Source organism: Siphateles boraxobius, unplaced genomic scaffold (genome assembly GCF_051911475.1).
Source record: "Siphateles boraxobius isolate OS27281-9 unplaced genomic scaffold, OSU_SipBor_1 7, whole genome shotgun sequence".
NCBI classification, from domain to species: Eukaryota; Metazoa; Chordata; class Actinopteri; order Cypriniformes; family Leuciscidae; genus Siphateles; species Siphateles boraxobius.
The window spans coordinates 31,854,403-31,867,805 of NW_027509197.1; the positions used below are offsets into that span (position 1 = coordinate 31,854,403).

The window sequence follows — 13,403 nt, forward strand, 5'->3', positions numbered from 1 at the left end:
GATGAGGAGAAGTCAAGTAAGTTATTCATAGCTTTTAATATACTGGCATTTGTCGAAGTACATGTCTAATAATATATTGGCTCATCACAGGAAAGTACGACGATGGAACAACAAAAAGATTTGGACCATTAAGTCAACAAGCTGAAGAAGAGTCAAGAAGAAGTCAAGAGAGTGCAGGTAAAGAATCTTACTGTGATTAATATGGCACTTTACTCTCACCTTCACTCATTCTTAAAACATGAACACACACAGCAGACTCTTCTGTTTGAATATTTTTCATGACCTATGAAACTATCTTGAAACTTTCAACACAGTAGCTGCCTTTTTTTCTTCAGGAAAAAGAACAGGACATTCAGGTTTCGGAAGATCTGCAATATGAGTATGACTTCAAGAGAAAGACTTTGGAGGGTCAAGGTAAGAGAGAATGAGAGAAAGTGTTTCTGCTGTGCATAAAAATAATAGATAGCAATGGATAATGTACAGCGTACATTCAGACTCCAAAGTTTACATACACATCAATATCTGGTGTTGATCTTGGTTTGAAATGTCTCTTACAAGATTATCTTGTCAGCACAAAGAGATGAACCTGTGGTCCATTCAACAAAGCCGTACAGACTAGAGCACATATGAACAGAATCCCTTTACCGAACTTCATCCGTGACTACCGTAACCGCTGGAGAGAAGGATCCCGTGAATCCCCTCGTCTACCTTTACCCAGACATCCCAAGAGAAGTCGCCTTTGGTCGCTACTATACCAGCGCATCTAATGGTAGAGACTTTATATTTATATATAGGCCAACTGTATGCAGTTCATACTTTTGTAATGTGCCATATTTGGCATGCAAATCACAAATCCCCCCAAAAATCATCTCTTAATAAAGTGGAAAATACAATATTGTATAATAAAGAGCAACACTGCCTGGCCAAATAAAAAATCGTTAGATAGGCAAATACTTAAGATCTATGATTGGATCACTATTGCCCTGATTATATGTTTCTATCATATTATATGTTTGGCAACAGTTCTTCTAACCCTAACTAATGGAGTGTGTAGCTTTTCGTTTCTTAGACAACCATGAAGGAAGACTCATCATGCTACTCTTGTATGTGTTTTTTGTCCTGGTCATTTGCACACAATTTTGGACTAAAATAAAATTGTGTTCTCTTTTAGCTCTAGGAGGGATGAATGCAAATATAGGACAGTACAACAGCACGCCTGGACATCGTATGCTCTGCCGGACTCATCTGATCTAAAGGATTTATGCTTTGAACTGGTAGACCATTAAGTTAGCAATGCCAAACTCATGGGTTTGATTCTCAGAGAACTGATCAAATATATACCTTGTATATACAACCTTATAAGTTGTTTTGGATTCAATGCAGAAATGTAGGAAAGTAATCTTGTTATTGCGTTAGGTTAGACAAACATCTCTTGTTGCTTTTGCTCATGGTTATTAATTTCAGAGCATAATCCTGTTTCAGCTCTGAACATAACTGATTGTTGAGGTTGTTGTGCTATTACTTTAGATATACATTATAAATACAGTGGACAAAACTACAAAAAACACTGAAATTCTGCTTTAGTGATTTTATTCATTATTGCACATCAAAGCTAAATCTTTATATACCATTGCTTTAGTTGTACATGTACACACACCAACTTTAGTCAGCCAAATACAGTGTAAAATAAAGCAGAAACAAATATTTGCTTCAATACGATTGTATCTAGGGAATACTGAACAGAGTTAAAGTGTCTTTAAAATAGTTTACATTCATTTTTGTGTTTGGTCCGACTGAACAGGTTTGACATCATATTTCCACTGCTAAAACAAATGTCTTTAGAAACTAAACTTACAGTAATTTAACACTTCATCAATTATAGTGCAGATTCAGATGTTTGCACAAATGCATGGTCTTTTATTTATACATAATGAGTAGTTATAAAAGAGTTTTATAGTATACAACAAGCTGGTGTGAATGTAGGCTAAATATTATTTTTAATGGGATTTTTTTTTTAACTTTATACAGCTTCCTGTCATCTCAGTAAAATGTAAATGTTTCATTTTTGGGATTGCAACATTGTGTACTTTCTCAAAATCCAGGCTAATATTAAAATATGATTGTGCGTACAGTACATTGAAGAATAGATAAAGACTAACATAACATAAATAACATGGATTTGGCAGTGGTTCAAATGTTTAAATAATGTGCTATAATGAAATAAAAGTGATATACACGTAAAAAAGAAAAAAAAGAGTTATCTATAGTTGTATTCTCTACTAGGAGAGCATGCAAACTTTTCTTATATTATGAAAATAAATCACTCTTTTTTTACTCAGGACACATGTTTCATTCCTCCTTCAATATTTTGTATTACTTCACAGCCCGGTGGAATACTTAATTCTGATTGGTCAGCGTATGTGGTGAGTAGACATGTAATAAGCAGGATAATGTCGTTATCGCTGGTCAGTATCACAAAAATAATCAACCTGTCACATGAGATTGTGGTATACGTCACAATAGGGAAGAAAATGCTATCGCAACTACCTATCATGCTGGCTTTGGAATAGGCTATATGTTGTTCAAAATAAATAGTCGTTTAAATATAAAGTCGTGAGTGTTTTCACGGAACCGTGCCAGATCTCGCTGTTTTTAATGCAAGAACGCGTCCTGTTTTGAACGGCTTTACTAAACAGGATTGTTTGGTATCAAATCTATACTGTATAAATATGTTTAACCGTTTGCCCTCAGGAAAACAATGGCATTTTTTAAATCATTCACATCCACACATCAATCACCTTTTCACTTGCACAAAAGAAGATGCAATTACAGCGCCTATTGAGCTCATGTTTCACACCACTGAATACGGACAACATCATTACACACACCCTGACTTGCAAGGAGGAAGTAGAGCATAAAGCATACAAAAAACTACTAGAGACAATGACAAATGAAAAAAAAAAATGTAACACAAGTTTTGACAAAAACAGCCAAATTGCTATTGTAAAGAACCTGTCCTTCACTGGGCTGCTCCAGAAGAGTGTCCTCTATTGGTGGGAATGGTTACGTCTCCAGCATCCCATCCAGGTTTTTTTCGGTGGTCTCTTCATCTGCGGCAGGATTGACCATTGGGTTGTACTTACTGCTGTGCTCCTGTAGAAGCGTGAGCACCTCATGATGACCGAAATGTGTCGCCTCATCAATCGGTGTGTTGCCCCACCTGGAGGAAATAGAAGTTATTTCATTTTCAAGGTTTCCGTGACTCTTCCAGTCATTTTATTACTGTATAATGTATAATAATATATTATTATTAGCTTATTAAAATATTTTACTATCTATTTTTGCTCTGTCAATCAATCAATCAATCATTTATTTCAATCAATCAATCAATCATCTGTATTTTTAATTATTTAATTATATAATTATTTTACTTTACAGTTTTAAATTACAACACTTAAATGGTTAGTTCACCCAAAAATGTATATGAGCCCATAATTTACTCATCCTCAAGTCATCCTAGGTGTATATGACATTCTTCTTTTATAACTTTATCTAAAATAACAAGCTTCCGCCAGTCGACCGTATGCATAATGCGAAAGTCGACTTGTTCCACAAGAGTAACCGTGGCGCATGTATGACGTAGGATGTAGGGGTATCGTAGCTTAGACGCCTCTCGCCGTAGTCAGTAAAAGATTTGGACACAGCGACCCCCTTGATTTCAACGGAGAAAACTGAAGCCCGGTTAGAGCACTCACTTCCTGATGGCTGAGCGACTGCGCAGGCTCAAACTGAGCTTGACGACAGTCTGACAGTTGTAAATCTTCTAGTAGCTGTGCCAAGACAAATCTGAATCACCTAATTCCTCAAAAACGCTGTTGAAATATTTTGTCCCGTTGCTTTTATGGACTCTCTATCTAAGGGCTTATCCCTTGACTATATCCCTCTATGTCCCTCCGATTGCCTCATAGACAGTAAAAGATTTCCTGCGAGCTTCTCCTCCTGTCTGTACGGTAATTTCTCTATTGTGCGAGAGAAAGGGTGCTTCTCAATATCCCTCCTCGTCACAGCCACAGCCATCTTGAAGGACATCTCAATTCTCTAATTGTATTCGAGGATCGAGGAGTGGGGAGGCTTTCAGAGGAGTCATGAGCGAGGATACACAGGTGTATCCTATGCGGAAGTGTTTTATTGACTAAACGTTGCGCACGTATACATTCTCCTCCCCCTTCACATCGGTCACAATAATTTGAATTTACACTTTACCCTTGCAGTTTATATAAACCACACATCTCACATATTTCAACAGGGTATCTTGCTTTATTATTATTCATTATGAATTTCATAAATAAAAAAACTTTAACAACATAACGGCAGATCCTTTGAGCGCTGCTGATGACGCTATGAAGTGACGCTCGAGTGATCAAATATTCCAATGTATAAAAAAAGCTTTCATTGATTCCTCAGTCCTCATTTTCTTTCCTTGCGTCCTTCCCTCACATCCTACAGGGGGAGGAGCTGAGGCGCTAGGAAAGGAAGCGAGGAAAGGAAACGAGGATGCACAAATGAGAAATGAGAAGCACCCAACGTCGCGTGGTTATGATACAATCGTTAGCCTATTTTTACAAAAACGGCCTCTAAGGGGCCATAACGTAAGATACAAAGTAATGGAGCCTTTTATACATTGTCCCGTTTCTTTAGAAATAAATAATGGACAAATGAAGTCTCTGGACGCCTCAGATGTAAAGTTATTTGCTGTCAAAATGAATGGGAGTTAATGGAATGCAAACAGCAGGTGAAGTTCTGCGACAGTGGCGGCTCCCGCGAGACTTCAGTTTCCGGCTTGGTCAGGGGTTAGTCTTCCACCGTAAATCGATGCGTACAACTGTCTACCGGAAGCTATTGATTATAGTTTATAAAGTTTTAAATATGGATATTTTTCTTACATAAACGGATGGCTTCACTTCAGAAGGTCTTTATTAACCCCCTGGAGCCATATGGATTACTTTTATAATGGATGGATGCACTTTTTTGGGCTTCAAATTTTCTCCAGCCACACTCCCATTATAAAGAGGCAGGACATTTTTTTAATATAACTCAGATTGTATTCGTCTGAAAGAAGATTGGCATATACACCTAGGATGACTTCAGGGTGAGTAAATCATGGGCTAATTTTCATTTTTGGGAGAACTATCCCTTTAATATGTCTTCATTTTTACAACATTGGAGATATATGTTCCTATGGGAAATGTTAAATATATTTATTTATTCAAAATAATATTTATTATATAAATGATAATTATAAAATATGAATGTATAAACATTAAAGTTGTATAAATAACTTCAATTTATATAAATATTTAAACAATATATATTTTTTTCCCGCTCTCTCCCTTTTTTGGATTTATAATATTATGGCAGTGGTGACAAAGGATATTTTAAATTATATTATTAATATTACCAGTTTCCTTCTGCCTCAATTTTAAGCAATTTTCTTTTCTTATTTGTATAGAAAGGATGTGGAACCTCTTTGTACTAAGCGTTATGTGACTGTACTATGTTTGTACTTTTTTTTTTGTTTTTGCTTTTCTTACTTTTACCTGTGTAAAATTCATCACCAGATAAGGTTTTATATATAACCTATATATAACACTCCTTCATTCAAGACATTCACTGATGTAATTCTGAGTGCAATGTGTGTAAAATTACTTAAAATACAGTCACTTAATTTCTGAATAAAAAGGCTAAGAAAGTGAATATTTACTCTAAAAATCTAAAGTAAATGAACCAGGCATTGGTGGCTGAGTGTTGGAGAGTGTTTTTTCTCACCTGTCCTTGGGACCAGGATTCACCTTGCAGGCCTCTAGCAGAAAACGCACAACTTCAACATGTCCTAAAATCAAAAGGAATATATATGTAGAATTTTTTACACACACATGCCAGCGTTTAGAAGACAGAAGAGTGAAATGTCATCTGCATAACTCCCCAGTGATATAATATCTGAAGTCTTATATTTACATAAGACAATCAGATATAATATAAACCAAACTAACAGATACCAATGGTTCTTGACCACTAATAAGTGACAAACTAAAGTGACAGCATGTGTAGTGTTGTACCCTCAGCGGCTGCTACGTGAAGCGCTGTCCTGGAGTCATAGTCCTGCTGCTCCATGTCCATGGAGGACAGTGCAAACCTGGAGCCACCATAAGGGAAAAGTTACAGAAGTAGAATAGAAAACACTGTAAAGACTTGTAGGCAATAAAGAACTCGGTACCTTCTCAGAGCAGACACATCTCCTGTGTAGGCAGCAAAGAGGAGGTTGATGACAGATTTCACCTGGAATTATACAAAAGAGCCTTTGTGGAATAGAAATAAGTTATTATGGACAAATGGTGGGCAGAAATGGACGCCTCCAGAGCGTCTCCTTTAGCTCTAGTGGACAGAAATGAACAGAGACCTGGTGAGAGGAAACATCAATCAAAAATGCTACTTCAATTAAGTGCATTTCGGGTGGAAGACGGGAGAGGAACAAATTGAGTGTTGCATTTTAAGCCTTGCATATAATAATATGCATATAGACTCATTTATATTACTTTTTAATTTCTGTGACTTCTCCAGTTGTTTGCAATTACTGTGATTTTTACATTATAAAAGTTATGGAAATTATTGGAATTATATGGAATTATTCAACAGCCAGTTTTCAGTGTCACATGATCCTTCAGAAATCATTCTAATGTGCTGATTTGCTGCTCAAGAAACATTTCTTATTTATTATCAATGTTGAAAACTGTCGAGGTGATTAATATTTAATATTAAGACACCTGCCTCAATCAAAACATGACTTAATTTGATTTACTAGCAGGATAAACTTGGTTTCAAGCAGCATCTGATTATATAAAAATAAAACAAACAAGCAAGCCATGCAAAAAGAAGAAGAAAAACTCTCATGCACTTTACATGCAAACCTTTGTTTTAAAGTTTGTGAGACAGAAAAGCACCGCTAGGGAGCATCAGCAACCCTTCATGTTAGTCAGCAAATCTCAAATACCAAGACAGAAACAAGACGACTTACAAAAAAATGCAAATCTTCCTGCAATTATCATTTGAGTTTTTTTCTGCCTTTCTTATTAACTTTTTGTACAAAAACGTAATCATAAACCAACCAAAACAATCAATAAGAATAACCATCAGATGTTCGAGCTACAAACTGGATCAGTTTTACAGTACACTTCCCAGAGAACGGTCGACTCGGTACCCTTGTGTTATTTACCCCAGGTTCATTCTTGGCCGGAATTGTCCTTTAAATTATATTTATTTTAATTACATAATATATTTATCTTAAAACATTCAATTTTCTCGCTTTCCTTTCCACAGACATAAAGTGAAGTCAAAAAGTGGGAGAAGGCGTCAATGTCTTTGGCCCAAAAGACATCATCCGAGAAATGTCAGTCCCATTGCGTGTGTGTTTAATTATAATCTCTATCAATGTAATTACAGAGAAGTCAGCGTAATGTCTTAAATTGAAAAAAGTGCACTATATCTGTTTGCTATAATGTGTAATCCTCATTCTCCAGAAATGTGCATGCTAATTTCAGATGAAGTCAACTAGAGCAAGACAAACTTGCGTTTTATGTTTAAAACTGCTTTAAGGTCATTTTGAATGTTATATACATCTTATGTCGCTTTGAAGGCCCTTGCTAGGCTGTTGGAAGCTAATAAATGAGAAAGCAAGCAAGATAGATAGATGTCAGTGTATCAAGTTGCAGTGTGCCATCAGCATGTGACCCACAACCGCTGCTGTATGAATGTTACATGAGTCAGTGTTTATATTCACATTAGAGCAGCTGGCTAAAGAAAAAAAAATTACATACAGTTTCATTCCAAAGCATAAACTACTACATATGAGGGGTAAAATGATGATGATCTTCAGATCTTAATATTTGTCTCAAAATCAAAAACAAAAGATGATTTACATATACATTTAGCTGCATTTCTAATGGATAACAAGGGAAAGTTAATAACAAATGTAAATAAATAGAAGGTAATAAATAGTCTCGGAGAGAAAGTTGACAAGGTAGTCCAAAATGTGGGAAGCATCACTAACTATTTAGCACATGAACCTCAGGTTTACACAGAGGTGCTTCATGTGCTTGCTGTTCCTGCACAGCTTTATTTCTCTTCCTGGATCAATGGAAGGTTCTTTCATCACCTCATGCAAATGAGAACAGGATGTGTTGAGAACTGATAAACAAGACATTTCAAAGGCAGATTAAACCTTATTTCAACACTAAAGCACAACAGAAGGCAGCAGAGCAGCACTGGGCAGCAGCTCTTTAAAAAAAAGAAGAAAAAAACAGTTCCCACCTTCTGAGTGATGAATTTACATGCCTTTTCCCAGTTGTGAACCATTACTGAATAAAAATTAAGATAAATATAATAAAAAATAAAAATTATATAATTATATTTTAATTAAAAAATAAAATGTTAGAATTATACTCAATTATATATAATACCCAATTGTGTGTGTGTGTATATATATATATATATATATATATATATAATACTTTATAATAAATGTGAAAGAATTTATTAAGATTTTATTTACCGTGACTTTTCAGGCCTGAAAAAAAAAAATAATAATAATAATAATAAAAAAAAATCACGATTTGAAAATTCCTTGCAACTTCCTTATTTTCCTTGAACATGGTAATCCTTTCATAGAGAGAATTTCCGTTATGTTTTTGTGACGACGATTATTGAAGCTGTCCTGGAGTCATAAACCTGTGGTTTTCGTTCAGTATTACTGTATTCAAATAGGCCTTTTTAAAGCTACCATATGTAATTTTTTACCCCCCGCCGCTAGGGGTCGCTAACCTCTTACAAAAACAAAGGCGTAGATTGATGACCCGGAGATAAGCGGAATGATGGGACTTGCTTTCATGCTGATGTATCTAAAAATATTTATGGATGAGTGAAAACATTCATGTTTTTTAACATGACTGTGGTATGAAGCAGGGTGCGATTGCTAATAACCAGGGATAACGCGGATATTACGCCATTGACAGGCGACAAGTGATCAGGGACGGCCACTTTTTAAAATTGTGAATTTCTCTGAATTTACAAATTCTTGGAAACATTTAGGATAATGGAAGTACACAATTGAAAGAAATATATAACACTGGGAAAGAGGTTTTTGGATATTTTGATACAAAATTCTTACATATTGTACCTTTAAGTAAAACTATGGCACTCTAGCAAACACGGATGAATTTTTTTTTTAGACACACTTTAGAAAACAAAATAATATAATAGTGTCCCTTCATCATTTTCCAAACCACAAAATATCAACAAAAGGTAAAGCAATTGATTTCAGGTAACAATGTGATGAGATTAAATGCATTTATTAATGATACAAAAAAGAAAACCAGAACAAATGACATAGATACACAATGAGAAAACAAGAGAAAAAAACAGAACTGTTATGACATTATGAGTGAAATCAGACGAGAATATATATTGTGATGCAGAATTTTAACAGCCGTTCTGTTAGAATCAGACCAGTTCAAGTAATCAGAGCGAGCAGCTTCCTCAAGCGATAAACTCATATTGACTGTTTAAGCTGTAAGTAAGATCATGAGAACACTTCTCCTTAAAAGCATATGACTGAAGCAGCATAAGACTATGACATGAAAATAATAATACAAAAACACACACACACAAATAGTGTAATTAAGCAACAAAGCCCACAATAGTTTCTGCAAATATTTTGTACACAAGCTTGTGAAAGCATATAGTAAATTATATGAAAATAAAATGAATTTATAATGTAAACATTAATATGTATACACATGTCAATATATTAACAGTTGTAATCAAAATTATTCAACCCCCATTGCAAATCGTAATTTGCTAAATGTACAGACTTTGAGTAGTTTGCAATGAACAAATAAAACAAAAGTCATTGAAATAGCTCAACACAACAAATGTTTCAAGTGGTTTCCTCAAATTCAACTGAAAATGCAACTTTTAATGAATAGAATCCCTCACCACAGCACAAATCTGCAAAACAGGTGTTTTCTTAAGCACACCTGATGCAACTAATAAGGGGCTTCATTACTTGCACCAGGTGTGCTCGAGCTAGAACACATGAAATATCTGAACTGGTTAGGTTTGTTGATTGTCACGTTTCACTGCATGTTAGAAATATGGCTAAGTCAAAAGAATGGTCCAAAAAGTTAAGAGAAGTTATCATCGCCCTTCACAAACAAGGAACAGAATACAAAAAAGTTAGTTCAAAGCAAGTTCGCAAGTTCAAAATTAAAGAAACAGTGGTTACACTACCCGAAACCCAAATGTATTACTGAACTGGAGGCCATTGCTCATGAGGAATGGGCTAAGATTCCTCAGAAATGCTGCCAGAAGCTGGTGTCTGGTTATACATATCATTTGCAGCAGGTCAAAACAGCAAAAGGGTGTTCTACTAAGTACTAAAGATGCTTGCTATGAATAATTTTGAGACTGCAGAAGTCATTAAAAGTTGCATTTTCAGTTGAATTTGCGGAATCCACTTAAACATTTGTTGTGTTGAGCTATTTCTATTATTATTCTGCTTTTCTGCTATTCTATATTTTGTCTGATTTGTTCATTGCAAACAGCTAGAAAGTCTGTACATTTTGCCAATAAACCTGATTTGCAATGGGGGTTGAATAATTTTGATTACAACATACATATATATATATATATAATTAAATAAAAAAAATTAAAAGATGTTCTTGCAACACATAAAAAACAAATATATATAATACTTAAAAACCTAATAAGGGCAGCCTCTTTCCAATAATAAAACAACTTCAGAAGCTAATCGAAGCTTAGTTTGATATAAACCGACATTCTGAATTATCAAGGTGCATAAATGTTTTTAGCAATTATATATGAGAATAAACAGAGCAGACGGAACAGTGGAAGGTTTGTAACATTATTGATTTCACCCTAAATAAGGCTGCAAAGACAGCCTGACAGCAGGTTTCATCTGGCTGCTGAGCAGTACTAGTGGGGCTCTATGATGCAAGAACTGCACATTACAACAGCGCTCTCAGGACACAGAGCCAAGAAGACAAGCAATTCAGTGGAAACGCATCGTGACTAATCTAATAATCAGTAATTAATTTGGATCAACAAGTCCTTTTTAACCTTACTTTTGGATCATATTGTGTCCTAAGGGAGAAGCAATTAAGGAATAGTTCAGCCAAAAAGTTAAATACTACTTCACCTTCATGTTAGGAACATTTTTGAACCTTCATGCAGCTCTTTTCAATAGAACAACAGTTCATAGTAACCTGTCAATCTCCAAAAAGTACCAAAAAACATCCATAAAAGGGGTCCATATGACTTGTGCGCTATATTCCAAGTGTTTTGAAGTTATAAATAGTTTTGTGTGAAGAACAGGCAGTTAATCAAACATCTTGTGGAGCGCTCTCGGAGTAGACATCTATTTGTCGTTTTAACTGATGGAAAAGGAACATAAAAGTGGATGTCAAAAATGTCTTATCCTGTTGCGCCCTCTGTAGGTCATGATCAGCGACTTGTCGATAGTCGAGCTTAAAGCGTCATGGCATAGCATTATAGTCGACTAGTCTGTGCAACCCCTGATATATGAATATACAGTACATGACTTGCGCACTACATTCCAAATTTTAACGATCTAAGCGCATGGTCTAAAGCGCAGGTGCTTTTTGGGTTTGTCCAAATCCACTTTTGAAGGTTTAACGATGGGAAAAATAGTCGGCGCGTGCGTGGCATAGTCTAAAAGGGTTGTCCCTATTCTCCTAATGAGTAATGGGTGTGTTTTGGGCGTAATGTAAAACAAACCAACCGGAGTCTCATCTCTCATTCCCTTTAAAAGCCAATTGCGCTCGCGCCATGGCGGATTCGCTATTTACATGGCGGAATTTGCAAGGGGAAAGACTGAATGCTTCTCCAGAGCGCATACGGATCTGCTTGTGAGCGAGGTTAAAGCGCGCAAGCAGACCATCTACCGGACAACTTGGACAGATTCCACCATATCTTTATATACACGATAATAATCTTTTACATTGTAGTCCTTTTATTTTTAATATTTGGCTATTTTGTGTGCTGCTGCATGAGTGTATGCACATTGTGGACCAGCCTATTACTAACGCGCTCTTTAAATAACAAAAAAATATTGCACCATTGACTTTAGACCAGGTTTTTGTTGGTCAATGGTGCAGTCTATTTTAGTTGCCTTAAAATAGCAACGTGCCAACAATGCACCTGAACACACATCGTTTTGAGACCAGCACGCTCATGGGCGCACACATAGGTGCAAATGCATTTGCTATTTAAACAACGTGGTGCAGGATGTGTAAATGACAGAATTTTCATTTTTTGGACGCACTATTGCTTAACTTTTGTTTTTAGCAACACACATATAAAAATTAAAATATATATAATACTTAAAAACTTGCTGATAAGGGCAAAATAAAATAAATTTCCAAAAATAAAACCACTTCAGGTGCCAATCGAAACTTAGTTTGATATAAACTAACATTTTTCATTTTTTAACTTAAAAAACTTACTTCTGTGTTCCACAGAAAAACAACAACTACATATGGGGTCAAAACAACATGAGGGTAAGCAAATAATGACTGAATTTTCCTTTTTGGGTGAGCTATTGCTGTAATTCCGACTGAAGGTCATCCTTTCCGGCCACATGTACAGTACTTCCAGCAAAAGGTTTCAGAGAACATTCATGTGCCCGTGACACCATCAAGTTAAAGGCCACACTGAAAGACTCCATGTGCGGTAAGAGGCGGTAAATTATGCATGAACACAACATGCAATTGTAATGAAAAACAGAACCACCTGCAGTCTCCGTTCAGCAGCCAATCCTAAACTTCCACCAAAAAAAACAAGTGCTGGTTTTTGAGAGAATAAAGAGCCTATAAATCACACTGCACCTAACGTCCACCAAGCAGCATTGCTTTAGGCGTTAGCTCAGATAGATAAAACAGAAGCCAAGGCACACAAGTCCATAACTTCAACCATAGTCATTCATATTCACTGAGAAAGATACATTGACTCTTGGTGACAAACCATACACGTGTCCAGAATGAGATTCATTGAAAATAAATAACTGTTAATTTCCATAAATATATATTGGTAAAAAGCCCGTCGAGGTGATTCAGGTCAGTTTAAGTTGCCATCTCCGACATTCCCCATCCTATAGACTACAGTAGTGGAGCTGTCTTCATTGCACTCAATGGGCGAGACTTTTGTCCACACAGTGTCTTTGAGAGCCAGCTCTTTCTGAAGGCTCTCGTAATCCATGGGTCCAAAGGTTTGCTGCTGTGTTGAGCAACATGAAGAACAGATTAGTTTTTTAG

The 13,403-nt window shown here is 35.9% G+C and overlaps 1 protein-coding gene across 5 annotated transcripts in view; it reads right to left on the bottom strand.

Moving 5' to 3' along the window:
* Positions 1–1,573: 1,573 nt before the first annotated feature.
* Positions 1,574–13,403, bottom strand: part of glsb (glutaminase b) — a 53,426-nt gene continuing 41,596 nt past the window's right edge. For 2 of the 5 annotated variants that reach the window (XM_077216102.1, XM_077216101.1), the window contains exons 15-18: positions 6,275–6,336; positions 6,117–6,193; positions 5,827–5,890; positions 1,574–3,220 (exon numbers count right to left, since the gene is read on the bottom strand). In XM_077216102.1, the coding sequence (XP_077072217.1) occupies positions 3,064–3,220; positions 5,827–5,890; positions 6,117–6,193; positions 6,275–6,336 (360 nt within the window). In that variant the 3' untranslated portion in view covers positions 1,574–3,063. Of the gene's footprint in view, positions 3,221–5,826; positions 5,891–6,116; positions 6,194–6,274; positions 6,337–12,101; positions 13,366–13,403 lie in introns of those variants that run through there. The other 3 variants (XM_077216103.1, XM_077216106.1, XM_077216104.1) reach the window with 2 other exon arrangements.